The following is an 18,346-nucleotide window of genomic DNA, read 5'->3' on the forward strand; positions in this document are numbered from 1 at the left end:
ACTGCTGTAAATCTCAACATATTTTCTAGACAGTGTATCTAGATGGCTGTAAGATTTTGGGAGTGTTTGGGTGCTCCAGTGAGGAGATATAAATATTTATCTATTTTGTGGAATTTTTTGTAAAATTAAAATCCCAACTCCCGTTTGGGATTGCAAAATCACAATTCCAACTCCCAAAACGCCCCTGGGTCAAAATATGGTCATGAGGACCCGGGGGAGATGTCTTGAAGCGGTCCGTGCAACGCAAACTCCATTTGGGAGTCAATTTTGTAATTTATGGGAGTCAATTTCTCAACCCCCAAATTGTATCAGATCCCAATTGTATTATGGCTGAGTTGAGACCCAATACAACCTCATTTTTTAACCTTACTGATGCATCAGTTGTGAATCACATCTGAATGAGGTTCGAATCATGTCTGACTCACTTATGACCAAGTTTGTAATCATGTAGGGATAAGTTACTATTCCCATCAGGTTCACATCCCACCAAAACTCACATAAAATTCAGCTGTGGCACTCCCTGGGGAGTGGGAACATATCTCCTCTGGTGAATTGGTTGAACCCTTTTGCCACACAACAAGCACAAAACTTCTCTGTCAATCCATCCAGCCATCTTTTCAGCAGTCCCACCAACCAAGTTCACTCCTCTTGCGAATATGAGGTGCGCATCAACTGTCTAGAGGAGAAGGTGCAACTCCTGCTGGCTAGGATTGATTCTTGCCAGCTCCCCTTGGCCTTGTCTGGTACATTCCAGTACTTTATTGAGAAAGGGCTTGTGCCTCTTTTATCTGCAACAACGGCAGAGTCCCTGGAATCCAACTGTTGGGTCTGGGGGCTTAAACGGGGGTCTCAGACTTGCCCAATCACCCCACTCCCGCCCTCTCCTCCATCATGCCCATCAGCCATCACCAGCAGTAACACCAGTTGCTGGCAAACAAGTCCCAGCATCTTTACCTTGTCCAATGGCCGCCGGCGTCCATACATCCTGGTTCTGAGTGACAAGCCAGCAGCAGGCCGCACTGATTCCCCAAATCCTATCCCGGCCGGCGCATCCAAGCCCTTTCCCAAGCCGCTGAGCTCAGCCCCTCCTTCACCACCACCTCCGCCCTATCCCTCCTTCAAACCAACAGGATCGCGGCACCCCTTGCCGACCTTCCCTCCTCCGGCCCCAGGGCCCTCCGCCCAAACCCTTGTGCCTCAGCAGGCGTCAACTCCGCACTTGCAAACCTCACCCACCCGCAGCAGCCTTTGACTGAGCCCGCTCCATTCCAGCTCAGGCGACTCACCATCCCCTCCACCGTCATCATCTCTATCGCCACAATTGGCCTGCCCACCTCCTCCAAAAGCGAGTATGCACAGCCAACCCCGGCCTTGCCTTTCTCATACAACCGTGTCCCCCAGCTCTGGAACTATCCAGCTCAAACCTTCCTCTCCGCCTCACTCTTCCTGCTCTGGAACAACATTGCTGGCCCTCCTGTGCACCGCGCCCCACATTGATGACTGGCCAGTGCCCCACTTGTTGCCTCCCTTGCCATTGTTGCTCCCCGCCCTGTCATCCACCCCGCTTCACCCAACGGATAACCCTGCTCACATAGACATAGTGAATGTAGGAAGCATGGCCGTAATGGAGGAAAACAGCATCCGGGATTTTCCGCAACAAACCGGCTAGACCATGACAATGTATTCATCAAATACCTCAACCATCTTCTAGAGCATGAGGCTGATTTGGATCAAATGGATGAAGACCCACCTACACCTTGTGTCACAGCCTTGCCCACCCATCCAACTACCAACACCACCACCTCCCTGAAGAAAAGGAAGAAAAAAAAGAAGAAATGTGCTATTGTCAAGACAGTGCCCTAATCCTCTATCTCAACCACTCCTCCAACACCCCCGGTATCCCCAAAGCCACAACTGGACTCCAGCCCTGTGCAACCCAATCTAACCCTGCACCTCCTCCCCTCCTTTTACTTCTATCCACCACCATCGCCCCACAAGTTCCTCGTAAACAGTTTTGCTGCTGCCCCTTCTCTCTTCTTATAGGGGGGGGGGGGGGGGGGAGAATGTGGAGCCCCGCATGTCTTGCAGGTTTCACAAGGTGACATCCCATCTATCACATGACCTCTACATAAGTACAGCTCCTCCCCTGTCCTCCTAGCTTGGCAGAGACCTCCAGACCCCTTTGACATCTCTCTGCCGTGCTAGGTAAGTTTCCCTTCTTCCTTGTTTCTCCTTCTTCCCTCATCCTCAAGTTCTTGTATGTAGACTAACACAGAGACCTCTGGACCCCTTTGACATCTCTCTGCCATGCTATTCATTGCAATAAAGCCCCCCAAGGACGCTGGTTCTAGACGTCTCAGGCCTTTGAGCCTTGTTCCCCAGTACCTCTCTGCCTTTGAACAGTGAAGGGTCTCCCAACCCTTACATATAACTTATGTCCTAAAGTAGAAATCAATTGAAACTGTTTTAAAATGAAAATATGTTCCATGCGCCAATGACTAGAAACCGCAAGTGATGCACGCAAGGAAGACTACTATGGTCACTGAGGTTTTGTTGATGAATACCCATTGTGTGAGGTGAGAATATGCTTGGTGTTTGAATGTGTTACACATTCCACGGTTTAAAAAACGCACAAACAGATGTAAGGGAGAGCATTGGAGAGACTTCATTTCAAAAATCAACAGAAAGATGTCAATTTTTAATCTTAAGGGCATCAGGGTAAGATCAATTACTTATAAACATTTGTGGCTAGGAACAACAGTTGAGTACAGGCTTGGTATCTGGGAAGCTGAATTTGAGATATAAAAGACCAAGGCCCCGTTTGGCTGCTGCGTTATACGTCATAAATGGTCAAATTTATGACGCGCAACCCCCGGGGGTTTCAACGTTTTGGTGGCAACGGGGGGCAAACTTTGGGTTGCGGCGTCATAAATTCAACCATTTATGATGTATAACGCGGCAGCCAAACGGGGCCCAAATCACAAAAGGAATAAAAGACGAGAAGAACAGTTTGAGTGGGAGGAGGCCAGAAAGCAATAAACTTCAGCTTATGTGCTGATGTATGTGTACAAGTTTAAAAAAATCAACTGTCTTCTATATGACCGGAGGCATGGGGAATATGGTGTTGCAAGCGCGTCTGGGCACATATCCAACTCCCGCTTGGCCGAATGCCTCTGGAGGTTGGGTATGTGCCCAGCAGGATTGATCGGGCAGCTTGCGCGGGGGGCAGAGCTTGGCACACAGCCAAGTCCCGCTTGGCGGAGATCAAGCTCTGGGCTGATGGCAACACACCGGCAACGGCGGGTAGTTACAGTATGGTTATTGGTAACGTGCCAATATCGTAATGGTTTTTCTCTTGTTAGCGTTACCGTTAACCGTAACGGAAGGGCGTTACGATATCACACACCCAGGAGGTTTGAAATTAGACATGTGTTGTGGTGCTCCATTCCAAACCATAAGTAGTATTTTATTGCTTTTCTTTACATACATTCATCATTACATTTCCCATTTCCCCCATAACCCTTCACAAATACTTCATTATTATTGCATATTCAGATTCTACGCCAAATTTCACCTATAGTCACTCATACATAGTACCCCCTTATCTTCAATGGATCAATAGTTATAGAGGATATAAGACTTACAGAAACCTTACAGTCTTCATTACTTACAATACTCATTTCATTAGTAACTTAGTTGAATCATTACATCCCATTCTTTTTACATATTTATTCTCACATACTAAACCCTTTACATACATTTCTCATTATGTACTATGCCTATTGTACACATTACATCATTGGATCTGTGCTTACCTCTTTCAGTAGTGCTCATCATTACAAGTAGTTACTATGTTCTCATCACTCTTCCCCATTAGTACATTCTTTTATTCCCATAACCAGCATTCCCCTTTCAGCATTGCTCATCATTACATACTGTTACTATGTTCACATCACTCTTCCTCATTTGTACAACCTTCATTCTCATAGCCAGAACTCCTTATTGTCTGTGCTCATCCTTCCTTCATATAAGAACTGTCTTTCCCCCCTCACTTGTACCTTATGCAGAATTTATAGATAATTTTAGATACAGAAATTATAAGTGCCCATTCTCATCAACCCCTTGCCATTAAACCTTGCCATTGCATTCCCCACTCTCATCACTCCTCCAACTCTCTTACCCTCAGTAGTCAGTAGTTAAAGCTCATAGTACTAGCTCCTAAGATCAAGCAGAAATCAGCCACACCTTTTTCTTCTTTTTCTTAGTGTTACTCTCATCCCCTCAGCATTAGTCAGGAAGGCAGCCTCATCAGCACCCTTGCATAGCTTACATTAGTACTAGTGTTGCTATCCATTTCCCTTCCAAGCTCTATTCTCCCCCTTGAGTAGTTCCACACCGACAGCAAAGACGTCCCCCCGCCCCCGAAACCGCGCCCCCACAGACCCGTAATCCAAGGACGGGCCGCTCCGGCTCAAGAGTCAGTTTAGCTCAAACAACCATCAGTGCAGCAGCTGGTATGTGGGTTCTCTAATTCACTCCGACAATTTGCTCATTATTTTTCTGACATGTCTTCTCAGCCCAACCTGAGCAGGTTGCACCTACTTCTGCGCCGCCGCAACCGACCCAAGACTATCAAATTGTCACTCGCTCGAGGGGGTCGCTGGTCCCGTTGTACGAAGCTATCCAGCTCCCTCCTTCCACCCGCCCCCGTCGGAGTCGTCCTTGCCAGTCTCGCAGCCCACCCCCTGCTAGCCCGCCTGGAAGCCCTCCAGCCCACCTGCGTCTTCCTTGCAACACCGGTCATACCCGCCCTGTCAGTCCGGCTGGAAGTCCTCCTGCTCAGCCGCGTGGGGTTCGTCGTCCTCGCAACACCGATAATGCCCGCCCTACCAGCCCGCCGGAAGGCCCTCCAGCCCACCCGCTCCGTCCTCGCAACACCGGTAACGCCCGCCCTGCCAGCCCGCCGGGAAGCCCTCCAGCCCACCCGCGCTGTCCTCGCAACACTGGTAATGCCCGCCCTGCCAGCCCGCCGGGAAGCCCTCCAGCCCACCCGCGCCGTCCTCGCAACACCGGTAACGCCCGCCGGGAAGCCCTCCAGCCCACCCGCGCCGTCCTCGCAACACCGGTAACGCCCGCCGGGAAGCCCTCCAGACCACCCGCGTCGTGTTCGCAGTCCCCGTCACTCTCCCAGCCATTGCCATGGTGACATGGCTAGAAGCTCCCTAGCTCACCCAGAAGAAGCAGAACCAGGTCCCCGCCAGGACTCCTCCGACGAATCCGAGGGCAAAACTCTGATGAGAATTGCGTCTGGCGATTTTGACACCGGCCCATCGACCCCGCTTACCTCCTCCATTGACTTGACCAACGCGGGTGTCAATCTCAACCGCCAGTCATCGACCCCTGCACCCAACAATATCAAGAACTGGGTTGGCATTTGCGCAGCCCCAGACCTAGGCCCCCTGAAGGCTGGGAAAGGCCCCCAAGCCTTACCTTTAAACCAATAAACGAAGATTCCCGAATCGTCCTCCAAGACAGAGCCTAAAAACACGCTGGAATCCACGCCACCTAGTGGGCTCCCCACACCAATAAAGCCATCCCAAGTTTCAGAAGCAGCACCACACACCCCTCTTATCAATTTCAATAGTCACATTGAAGGAGACGACGATGACCCGTTTATTCAGAGTGCCATTTACCAGTTGCTGAGCACCCTTGAATGGCCTCAGAGTGCTCAACATATGGGTCAGTAAATTGTAGCCCAATTCCCATGGCCTCATCTTCTCAACCACTTAATAACCCATCTTTCGATTCCTTTTCCAGAACCTACATTCCAGACGTGCGCGGATCCGTTTTTTCCAACAGATTACCTGCGTTCTGCGCAAGACGCTGATCCTTTACCTGGTCATTGAGCGATTGTGCCAACCAACTTTGGTGCCAGCACCTCGGCCGGTAAGTTCAGCTCTTTCCCCACTTCTCTGGTTCCAAATTAACTGTTGTTCCACTTTAGCGTTTCACGTCACCACTATTGCAGAACGCCCAACCAGCAGGCCGCCCATGCTTTCTGCGCAAGACGCCAATCCCTTACCTGTTCATCGAGCAATCTTGCCTATCAACTTTGGTGCCAGCACCTTGGCCGGTGAGTTCAGTACTTTCCCCCCTCATTTCTCAGTTCCAAAGTTAATAATTGTTTCACGCCTCCACTACTGCAGAACGCGCAACCAGAATCCCGCTCAAGGTATCAGCCCCAACATTTGGTCAAGCAGCCTCACAGGTTACCAGTCACCAGTTCAATTTTTGCCCGGTAGCACTTCGCTTTCCCGACCCGATGAACCTTGCCATGGCCGCAAAAGATGATATAACCCTTCTTTTCCCTCCGAGCAACCTCGCGTGCCGCCTGTGATTGATGCTGAAGAGCCCACCGCCCCCTCTCTCCCTGCCCTCGACATGCCGGCCGCAGAGGCCACAGTGCTTCCCGCCGAGGAGCCCACCAGCTCTTCCCTCCCTACCCTTGACTTGGCTGCCGAAGAGGCCCCAAAACATGCTGCTGAAGAGCCCACCACCACCCCCTTGCTACCCGCGATTGGCATGGCCGCCGAAGAGGCCACGGTGCATCCCGCCAAGGAGCCCACCAGCCCCTCTCTCCCTGCCCCCGACATGCCGGCCGCAGAGGCCAGAGTGCTTCCCGCCAAGAAGCCAACCAGGTCTTCCCTCCCTACCCTCAACTTGGCCGCCGCAGAGGCTTCGGTGCTTCCCGCCAAGGAGCCAACCAGCCCCTCTCTCCCTGCCCTTGACTTGGCGGCCCAAGATGCCACAGAAGTTCCGGCCGAGGAGCTCACCACCCTCGACTTGGCGGCCGAAGAGGCCCCAGAAGTTGCTGCTGAAGAGCCCACCGCCCCCTTGCTACTCACAATCGACTTAGCCGCCGAAGAGGCCACGGTGCCTCCCGCCGAGGAGCCCACCAGCCCCTCTCTCCCTGCCCTCGACATGGCCGCCGAAGAGGCCACGGTGCTTCCCGCCGAGGAGCACACCAGCTCTTCCCTCCCTACCCTCGACTTGGCCGCCAAAGAGGCCCCAGAGGTTGCTGCTGAAGAGCCCACCGCCCCCTTGCTACCCACAATCGACTTAGCCGCCGAAGAGGCCACGGTGCCTCCCGCCGAGGCGCCCACCAGCCCCTCTCTCCCTGCCCTCAACATGCCGGCTGCAGATGTTGAATTGCTTCCCGCCAAGGAGCCCACCAGCTCTTCCCTCCCTACCCTCGACTTGGCCGCCGCAGAGGCTACGGTGCTTCCTGCCGAGGAGCCAACCAGCCCCTCTCTCCCTGCCCTCGACATGGCCGCCAAAGAGGTCAGAGTGCTTCCCGCCGAGGGGCCCACCAGCTCTTCCCTCCCTACCCTCGACTTGGCCGCCGCAGAGGCTGTGGTGCTTCCCGCCGAGGAGCCAACCAGCCCCTCTCTCCCTGCCCTCAACATGGCCGCCGAAGAGGTCAGAGTGCTTCCTGCCGAGGAGCCCACCAGCTCTTCCCTCCCTACCCTCGACTTGGCCGCCGCAGAGGCTACGGTGCTTCCCGCCGAGGAGCCAACCAGCCCCTCTCTCCCTGCCCTCGACATGGCCGCAGAAGAGGTCAGAGTGCTTCACGCCGAGGAGCCCACCAGCTCTTCCCTCCCTACCCTTGACTTGGCCGCCGCAGAGGCTACAGTGCTTCCCGCCAAGGAGCCAACCAGCCCCTCTCTCCCTGCCCTCGACATGGCTGCCGAAGAGGTCAGAGTGCTTCCCGCCGAGGAGGCCACCAGCTCTTCCCCCCCTACCCTCGACTTGGCCGCCGCAGAGGCTACGGTGCTTCCCGCCGAGGAGCAAACCAGCCCCTCTCTCCCTGCTCTCGACATGGCCGCCAAAGAGGTCAGAGTGCTTCCCACCGAGGAGCCAACCAGCCCCTCTCTCCCTGCCCTCGACATGGCCGCCGAAGAGGCCCCAGAGGTTTCTGCTGAAGAGCTCACCGCCCCCTTACTACCCACGATCGACTTAGCTGCTGAAGAGGCCACGGTGCCTCCCGCCGAGGCGCCCACCAGCCCCTCTCTCCCTGCCCTCAACATGCCGGCTGCAGATGTCGAATTGCTTCCCGCCGAGGAGCCCACCAGCTCTTCCCTCCCTACCCTTGACTTGGCCGCCGCAGAGGCTACAGTGCTTCCCGCCAAGGAGCCAACCAGCCCCTCTCTCCCTGCCCTCGACATGGCTGCCGAAGAGGTCAGAGTGCTTCCCGCCAAGGAGCCCACCAGCTCTTCCCCCCCTACCCTCGACTTGGCCGCCGCAGAGGCTACGGTGCTTCCCGCTGAGGAGCCAACCAGCTCCTCTCTCCCTGCCCTCGACATGGCCGCCGAAGAGGCCACGGTGCTTCCCGCTGAGGAGCTCACCAGCTCTTCCCTCCCTATTCTCGACCTGGCCGCCGAAGAGGCCCCAGAAGTTGCTGCTGAAGAGCCCACTGCCTCCTTGCTACCCACGATTGACTTAGCCGCTAAAGAGGCCAGGGTGCCTCCGGCCGAGGCGCCCACCAGCCCCTCTCTCCCTGCCCTCGACATGGCCGCCGAAGAGGCCACGGTGCTTCCCGCCGAGGAGCCCACCAGCTCTTCCCTCCCCACCCTCGACTTGGCCGCCAAAGAGGAGACAGAACACGCTACTGAAGAGTCCACCGCCCCCTTGCTACCCACGATTGACTTAGCCGCCGAACAGGCCACGGTGCCTCCCGCCGAGGCGCCCACCAGCCCCTCTCTCCCTACCCTCAACTTGGCCGCCAAAGAGGCCACGGTGCCTCCCGCCGATGAGCCCATCAGCCCCTCTCTCCCTGCCCTCAACTTGGCCGCCGAAGAGGCCACGGTGCCTCCCGCCGAGGAGCTCATCAGCCCCTCTCTCCCTGCCCTCGACATGCCGGCCACAGAGGCCACAGTGCTTCCCGCCAAGAAGCCAAAATCTTACGCCAGCGCCCTCTCCAGCAAATACCGCTTTATGAAGCACGGCAGATGCACCGTTGACGGCAGGTACGACCCCAACTATGCAAGGAAACGCACTTTCCGACCAGTGCCTTTGAGTCCGTCGAGCGATCTGTCCGCTTACAAATCGTTGCCAATAATGATGAAGATTGGCGGAAGATCTGACCCCAATGGCTTCTTTTTGCAAAGCTGGTAGTGGTTTTTCCCAGTTGTTTGAATGATTTTTCTTGTTATACTCTCGCCATTTCCTCTCCATGTTGTACAGTAGGTTTACTCCTCACCGTTTCCTCTCCATGTTGTACAGTAGAAATAACCCCTATCTTCTTCATTAACTTGCACATGAGAAACAAATACATGATGTTTCCATACCTGTGCCATTTTTTTGCATCATGAGTGAAAGGAAAAAAACAGAAATGACTTTTCATGTGAGAAAAAAAAACTCAAATAAATGTTCCATTACAGGATTTCCCAGACAACTTTACAGGATTTCCCACATGGGAAATCCTGTAATGGTTGAAGTGTAAAGTGTGCAGCAAATGTCTTGCAAAGTTCTTTTTTGAGGAAACTGGAGTGTAATTCACACCACTCATTTTGCATACCTTCTCCTTTGACACCCAATTTGGGCATGAGTTGCAAAATTCTTCCTTTGGGCACAATTTGAGTAATTTTTCAAACCATTGTATTTATAGCCCATATGTAATGCAAAGTGATAGCAATCCAATATAACATTCCACTCAATGTCCTAGCATTTAAGGTGTTCAAAGTTGAAATCATAAGATTTTTGAATCATAAAACTTTTGGGTGATAATTTTTTATGTACCATTTTCAAACTATTCTGCTTTGAGTGTTTGGGTGGTACAGATTTTTTCTGCTTAAAATCTTCTGATTTTATGATGCTATGATTTTATGCAAGTCAACTTTGAACACCTTAATTGTAATCAAGGGGATAAATATCCAACCCAGTCCTCAATTGGATACACACCCACTCAATGAACAACCTGGTCATCAAGTGGATACACACTTGCTTGACAACAAGCCCTGTCTAACAAGATGCCTCAGGCAAATGGGTACTGGTTAGCTTGGCACTGACAAATCTTGGTATGGTGATTGCATAGTGTAATGGTTTACTAACCTGGTCAGTACAGTCCTGTCACTGATGAATCTTAGCTTTAATCTTGGTGAGGAAACACTACAAACATTTATTATTTTGCCCCCCAAAAAAATAAAAGTCAACATGAAAAAAAAAAAAACCAAAATTTCACTCAGGGGAACAAACTGAGCATGCTGAGCCAAAAAAATAAAATGTCACAAACTGAGCAAAACTCATTGGACAATGTTTTGGGATGGTTTTTTTTCACGGGCCTGGCGGGCCTGGAGCGGGCTTGAGCAGGCCTTGAGCGGGCCTGAGACGGGCCTACCCCAAAAGCACATTGGGTCAGTATTAAAGGAGTTTTGCCTTGCCCTGGGAGCTTCTGGGGCTTTTGATGGGCCCAAAATCTCAACATGGGCTTTTGGTGGTCTAGAAGTATCAACTCGGGCCACTGAATAGCCCATGAGCCTTTGAATTCCCAGAAAGCCCACCATGAGCCCCCACATAGCTAATCGGCTCTTGGTAGCCCATGAAGATCTCCATGGGCCAACAGATACCCTCATGGGCTTTTGGTGGCCCATGAAGATCTCCATGGGCCAACAGATATCCTCATGGGCTTTTGGTGGTCCAAAACGCTCCCCATGGGCTTTTTGTGGCCCAGAAAGGAGGCAAAAAGCCCATGGGATCCCATGATGGAAGTATCTGTTGGCCCATAGGGATCTTCATGGGCAACCAAGAGCCCATTAGCTATGTGGGGGCTCATGATGGGCTTTCTGGGAATTTGAAGGCCCATGGGCTATTCAGTGGCCCGAGTTGATACTTCTAGACCACCAAAAGCCCATGTTGAGATTTTGGGCCCATCAAAAGCCCCAGAAGCTCCCAGGGCAAGGCAAAACTCCTTTAATACTGACCCAATGTGCTTTTGGGGTAGGCCCGTCTCAGGCCCGCTCAAGGCCTGCTCAAGCCCGCTCCAGGCCCGCCAGGCCCGTGAAAAAAAACCATCCCAAAACATTGTCCAATGAGTTTTGCTCAGTTTGTGACATTTTATTTTTTTGGCTCAGCATGCTCAGTTTGTTCCCCTGAGTGAAATTTTGGTTTTTTTTTTTCATGTTGACTTTTATTTTTTTGGGGGGCAAAATAATAAATGTTTGTAGTGTTTCCTCACCAAGATTAAAGCTAAGATTCATCAGTGACAGGACTGTACTGACCAGGTTAGTAAACCATTACACTATGCAATCACCATACCAAGATTTGTCAGTGCCAAGCTAACCAGTACCCATTTGCCTGAGGCATCTTGTTAGACAGGGCTTGTTGTCAAGCAAGTGTGTATCCACTTGATGACCAGGTTGTTCATTGAGTGGGTGTGTATCCAATTGAGGACTGGGTTGGATATTTATCCCCTTGATTACAATTAAGGTGTTCAAAGTTGACTTGCATAAAATCATAGCATCATAAAATCAGAAGATTTTAAGCAGAAAAAATCTGTACCACCCAAACACTCAAAGCAGAATAGTTTGAAAATGGTACATAAAAAATTATCACCCAAAAGTTTTATGATTCAAAAATCTTATGATTTCAACTTTGAACACCTTAAATGCTAGATAATAAATGTTTGTAGTGAAAGGAGATTGGAACCAAGAGGCTAAGTACAAGATATAAACCTGACCTGATGAAAATCAACAAAGTAGCCCGGTTCACGTTGGCAACTTCAAATCTATTTTTATCTGATTTTATCATAAAATTTCAACAAATTTTTCACTCATCAGAAAAAGTGATTTCAGAGGAATCTGACCAACTTGAAAAGAATGATAAATTTAATGATAAGATGGATAAAAATGGCCTTAAAAATTCAATGTGAACCAGGCTAGTATCACCAGTTAGGTTTAGCTACTAATTACATAATATGTTGTAGTTAGTACATGTGATATTGGATACTCCTGCTTGCACCTGTAGTCCTTCAACACTCCCCCTCCCAAAATTGAAAAACTAGCCCCCCAGTCCCTGGGCCCACCATTTTAGTTGGTCCCAATATCTTTGTCTAGACGCCGGCTAGTGGCTGTGTGTGCTGGTCCAAGAGACATTGATTTTGTTTTCCAGGATTAAATCATTGAAAAAGTAGAAAGCCTGTCGGGGGTATAAGACAAGTTGTGCACTATGGTATTTGAATTTACGGCCCCATTTGGACACTACATTATATGTGATAAATGTGCTCATTTATCACGGGCAACCCGTGGGTCCAAATTTTGGTGGAGATGGGGGGCAAACTTTGGGTTGCGCGTGATAAATTTGTCCATTTATCACATATAACCGGTGCCTACTCAATAGCCTGGTTCATGTTGGGGCATTTATGCCCCTGACTAAAATTAGTGTTGCTGATTGATAAAAAATTGAGCTTAAAAAGCTTGAAAATGGCCGTGGGATTCTGACTTTCAGCAAGAGCTGACTTTAAACGCACATGATTGTTATTCAAGTCTTGCTAGTCAAAGTCCAACGTGAACCAGGCTAATTCAATGTATGGCTGCCAAATTTTGCATTTGAAATATATCCGGGGATCACATCTTAAATGTGTTTATTGCTTAACATGGTGCCAGGGTCAAACTCAGTTGTCTCTGGATGACAGGCTGCAAAAGAGCAGAATTGATTATAAAAGCTACAGTGTTCAATGGTCAGAACGAGTGTGTACCATCCACTTAATGCCCAGGTGACTGGGTTGTTGAGTGGAGTGTGAATTGGTTATCCACTCAATCACCAGGTTGGGTCATCAAGTAGGGTGTCTATCCACTCAATGACTGGGTTGAATGACTGGTGGGTCCAATTGATGGCAGGTGTTGACCAGCTATGGAATGTAGTGTAAAGTTTTCAACTAGGAGAGTTTCCTCCAGATTGACACAGTTGTATGTTGTTGACCAGGAGATTCATCCCGGTTGACACTGTTGTATAATGTTGTTGATCCGCAGTAAGGTAAGACACTTTTGACCCAGTCTGGGTGTCTAGACATACATGGTGTGAAGCCCCACTCCACTCCGGGGTTTCACAGAAATGTTCATGGCATTAGCCTTTTCACCATGCTTCTCTAATCCGGCAGAGAGTTCTCCTCTCTCCTGACTAGGTAGGTAAGCCCTATTGTGTTTGTTCTTCTGTTTTCGTGTTTTCTTTTCTTTCACTCATAAGCTGCAGGGTAAGAGAGAGTTCTTCTCTCTCCTGGCTAGAATTGTAATCCATCTAGTTTGGTACTAGAAGTTGCTCAGGCATCACCCTTACACATGGAGGGATTCCGCCTGTTTGAAAAGGGTTTAGGTTTTGGCACCAGCCACCAAGGGCATGAAGTGCCTGTGTAGTGCTTTGTCCCAGGCACGTACTCCTGGGCTCAGTGTTGAGCACTGTGCTGCAAGGGGATGTTTGTGAGGCTCAGAACTAGGCCATGCTGAGCTAGTATGGCATTATGCATTGAATGACCTTGGAAGGACCCAGGTTCTAATCAAAGTATTGAAAAAAGTAATTGCATTTCAACTGACACCAATTGCTCATTTTTTCTTGTAGTGCTTGGATCTAAAGCCTCTCAAACCATGAATGTGCTGACGTGCAAGCCCGCGCTGCGGCTCATAACTATGTTTTCTTTACATTTTATTCTCTTTTTACACTACACCTTCACAACATATCCACCCCATATGGATTTAGTGTTTGTGTAGTCCTCCTATTATAACCCCCGTTATATAGAAGGAAAATAACTTACATTTACAACTCTGTACACTTTCTACCTTGTTTTATACAACTACTCCTCACTGTAGATGTATTCTCTTTCTCCCAAACCACTACAACTGATCCATTAATGTAGTATAATGATCAAAGCTGTATGTATCTCCTTTATCTGAAATTGCAATGCAAAAAGTAAAAAATTCTCTTACGCAACACATCAAGATAAACCGGGTGATTGAGCGACTCTCCCAAATTGGAAGCAGAAGAGCCCTTAACTCTCCTACCAATGGGAGGATATCATGAGTACCGGATGCTGGGCCCCCATACCCCAACTCCATTATACCAATGAGTACTTCCATGATACGGCCATAAAAACCCCTCTCTCCTATCATCTACACCCAGAGTATACTCTCCACCTCACTGATCTATGTAAGCAGAAACATACACAGTGTTAATAGAGTCTGTACACCCTTCTCTACGGTCTACAAACCTAGAATATACTCTCTCATACTACTCACATCCTATCCAGACTGTATCCCAAGTATGAGGTATCTGGTTTAGCCTGGTAACTTAGGAACGGAGTGAACATAGGTTAAGACACCAATGTTTCCCAATGAGAATGCCTCACCGGCACCTGAGATTGTAACAAAACTCCCATCTAACATAGATATACTACATGTGTACATACAATCCCAGAACACAACATGATAGCAGAGAAACATAAAAAAGTCCTGATACCTAGCTACCATCCCGCAGCTTATCTCACAGACTCTCTAATACCCACACCTGCACAGAAATGTGGGATGCTCACATACCAAAATGTTGTACACATCTAACCATACTAGACTGGCAGACCCACAACACCAGAATATACTCCAATAATGGAAATTACTGAACCTGAGGAGCAGTAAACCCTGGTGGATGAGACAAGCGTAAAAACCTTTCTCAACAATAAAGATACTCTATCTTTTCAGTACAACAAAATCTATATAATAGAAACAAGGACCTAAGGATCCCTATGTACATCCCCATGCACATCTTCAACTTTCCCTCACAAACTTGACCATCAATCAACACAGCTATTTGTGCAGAAATACAAATCTGAATACTGTTGGCAAGTAAAAGAACTGGGATACATCAATTGTTGTCCCAGATGGCCAACAAGTCTGGTATACTAGTAACTTAAACTATGTATCACTCATGATACACTTCAATTTCACTTTTTTGGCCTAATAAACAGTAGTGGTACACAAACCACAAGTCCACGCACCGGTAACAATACAACGTCAAAATAATAACAGTAGATGTTCTTAACCTGATCGCTCTGACAATTACCGGAGAGATGAACTCCTGATAACCGAACAAACGTACGTGTTATCAGAAATCAGGCGCGCAAGCCATGCCTAAACCTCTCAAAAAACAGCTGAAACACCCTGCAAACAAAAAAGAGAATGTATCGGTCAACTCTCTATTGCCAACACCAGCTGTATCAGTCGCAGGGTATCTACTAACCCAAGCACTAAAACTGTTGAGCTAAGAGCAGAAACGCTCGATCAGCCGATCAAACGTTCCAAAACTAAATGCTCCAGGTGATCACCACTCCCTGTCACACAACGGGCAGGGAGAAAAGGTTGTCAAAGCCAAAACCAGATATTGCAAAAATGATACCTCTGACAACGACCCCCATGAAGGGGTGGGGAGTCTATCGGATGGCCCTAAGAACACCAACCGTACAAACAATCAAAAATATTGTTCAAACCGTGCACGCAATCCGCAAGGATAACGCCCTCGCACACACTGTTGTCTGGGCCTAGAGAAAAGCCCCGCTAGTGAACGAAGGGATAACAAAAACTTCAATATCTACTACATCAATCAATTGATGTGAGATAAAATAACGATCGGTAGTAGAACTACCGTTCGAGGGAACAAATACTGAACTCACATATACAAACTGAAAGAGACTCATCTCTTGTTCCCATGCTCAGCCGATCCTCCACGCACATCTTGACTCAAAAGATAAACTATGGCAGGACACTCACCAACACAAGCAGTGCATGTTAGTCAAACATTGACTCAACTGTACAAAAGATAGAAGCAACAAACGTCTCTGTAGTATGACCTCACAAAGGATCACAACGGCCAATCGAATCCACAAGATCGTAAACAGTTGACCTCTACAATGCAGATCTATCTATCCGGATCAGTCAGCAGTGCTGCACTTCCTAGAGCATGCAATGAACAGTATCAAATGCAATCTCACCAGGATCGAGCCGCGGCTTATCCTAAGAAAGTCGCAGAAGCAGTTATAAGGGAACCAATTGCTCTGACCTGAAAACCCAGGCACCCCAGATTGCTATCACACCCGCTTCCCAAAAGTCTAATAATTTAGCTATCTTGAGCTTTATCAAGACCAGAACGACTAATCTGCGCATCGGTAACGTTACAAAAGCCAAAAGTACCATTGTTAGTTCATTACCCCCACATGATACAACAGGTTGCTTATGATGTCTTCGTGCTTCCCTACTCACAGGAAACCCCGCGGCATCGCCTTGTTTGTCACGTCCTTGTCGGCTAACATCAACAAAAGCAAAACATATCAGTAAGCCGTTCTACAAAGAGGCCGGACTGATCAACTTTTGAGCTTACCAAACTGTCACTCTCTTACACTGCAGAATGGCCCCTCTTGCCCCTGTCAACGCCAAGACCACCTCCTCCAAAAGAAAGGTGGCCAAGATTGAACACACCGCCGGAGCCCCGTCCCCCACAGCAACCCATGTGGCCAAAAACTCGGGAGCGGAAGAAAATGCGGGAGATACTGCGGCGGAGTCAACCGGCGAGGAAGACAACAACAACGAGGGCGAGGAGGATGACGCGGATACCGTCACCGCCCGTCCTGCCAAAAGGGTCATGTCTTGTATCATCCGGGACAAAAACTCCAACATGAGGGAGAGCTCTCCGCCCCAGAAGGAGACCAAAGACGTCAAACCTGACGTTACTCACCTCCAAGAGTCGACCGATTCGTGGTTGAAGGCCAGAGCAGCGCTCTGGCGCAAGACCCCGCTCCAGATTTGATTCCAATTGTTTTGGGACGGCTTTGGTAACAATCCCTGTGACGGTATTGAGTCACAGAAGGCACAGAAAATCTTCATATTTTGTGTTCAAGCACTCGCCAAGGGTTGCACCATTGTGGCCAAGCCGGATACCACTCTCCACTCGGCCCTAGCCTCCCTAGCACTCAACCCGGCAGCGGTCAACCGCCAGAAGAACCATGTTGACTGGCCAAACAAGTATCTGATTCATCTGACCCCTGGAGACGCCAAGAAGTTACCAGGGAGAAATAGTCAGACAAAGGGAGTCTTTTACGGCACCAAGGGGGCACGTTGTGCTTACCTGTGGAACTTGATGCCAATCGATGACGCCGAGAGAAAGATGTATTGAGGCTGGCACCTCAAGTTATGAGTACACCTGCCAGCCTGCGGGCCAATCAACCTAAACGACTCCCCTGAAACCATGGCGGAGAAGTACCCGCTTCGTATTGATTGGGGGATCTTGGCCAAGCCGAGATGGGTTGACTTGGCCTGCTCATCTGTAAAGCACGGAGGCAAGAGGATTAATGGTAATCTTACCTTCAACGGGGAACTCTCCTACCTCACCACCGAGCTTCCCTCCGGAGAGCCTGCCACGCTCTTCTGGACGGATCGAGCCAATACGCTACTCGGCGCCGTATGCGGTAAACCGGTCGAGATCGAAGTTCTCCCAGCCTGTTTGATCTGCGGCAATGAGGAACACGGGGACGAGGAGTGCCTCTACCTCCCCCTCCTTAAGGGTTGTCCTGTACATACTGAAACCCCTGAAAACGATATCATGGAGGTCAGTCCGCCCCGACCAGACCGCAAGCCAAAACCGCAAAAGAAAACCGTCAGTTTTCAAACTCACCCAAATGCCGGGTCCAATCGCGGCCGAGGCACAAACCATCCCGGCGGGTCCAACCGTGGTAGAGGCTCACACCGTGTGACTGCATCCCGTAAGGTACCCTCCACTACCTCACGAAGTAGTTAATCAATACGTTGTTAGCTAACCTTGTACTCTACCTCTATCTCCACAGGAGGAAAACCCGCCCCACCCGGCGGCAAGAAAGCGGCGGGCGTCTGAAACGTGTTGAGTTTGTAGAGTTTGTGGTATGAAATTTGCAATAATAATTCTATTTTCTATCTGTTTGAGCAAAGGCTACCAGACAGGGCTATGGTTGTATATATGATGAGATCAAGATAAAAGTGGATGTGTGTGAGTGAGAGCAAGTGTGAGAGTGTGAGTGAGAATGAAAGTATGAGAGAGAATGAATGTGAAAAAGAGGGGCAAAGAGAGCCCAGTATTTATAGTAAACAAATGCTGCTGAGAGATTGATTCTCAGCGTACTTTCTCAATGAAAAGTCATTGTCAAAAGTATGGGAGAGAAAAGTACCTATACTTTTCTCCTCCTTGCAGGAATGCTCCAGTCCTCTGGAGCATTTCTTTTCTTATTAATTTCTGCACTGTGATAAGCAGCTGCAGCAGGAAGCTGAGCATAATTGGCAGCAGAGAG

The 18,346-nt window shown here is 49.3% G+C and overlaps 2 protein-coding genes across 2 annotated transcripts; both read left to right on the top strand.

Annotated features, from left to right (window-relative positions):
* Positions 1 to 4,565: 4,565 nt before the first annotated feature.
* Positions 4,566 to 16,836, top strand: PtA15_11A333 (uncharacterized protein; the record flags this gene model as incomplete). The annotated part of the gene is made up of 9 exons (XM_053161231.1): positions 4,566 to 5,125; positions 5,216 to 5,426; positions 5,511 to 5,739; positions 5,908 to 5,946; positions 6,005 to 6,137; positions 6,207 to 6,298; positions 6,410 to 9,026; positions 16,295 to 16,363; positions 16,437 to 16,836. 9 exons carry the CDS (start codon positions 4,566 to 4,568, stop codon positions 16,834 to 16,836), a joined length of 4,350 nt encoding a protein of 1,449 aa, XP_053025198.1.
* Positions 16,837 to 17,274: 438 nt separating this feature from the next.
* Positions 17,275 to 17,916, top strand: PtA15_11A334 (uncharacterized protein; the record flags this gene model as incomplete). Its single annotated transcript, XM_053161232.1, has 2 exons — positions 17,275 to 17,788; positions 17,870 to 17,916. The coding sequence occupies 2 exons, from the start codon at positions 17,275 to 17,277 to the stop codon at positions 17,914 to 17,916; spliced, it is 561 nt and encodes a 186-aa protein (XP_053025199.1).
* Positions 17,917 to 18,346: the final 430 nt, after the last annotated feature.

The sequence above is a fragment of the Puccinia triticina genome, chromosome 11A, assembly GCF_026914185.1.
Source record: "Puccinia triticina chromosome 11A, complete sequence".
Taxonomy (NCBI): Eukaryota; Fungi; Basidiomycota; class Pucciniomycetes; order Pucciniales; family Pucciniaceae; genus Puccinia; species Puccinia triticina.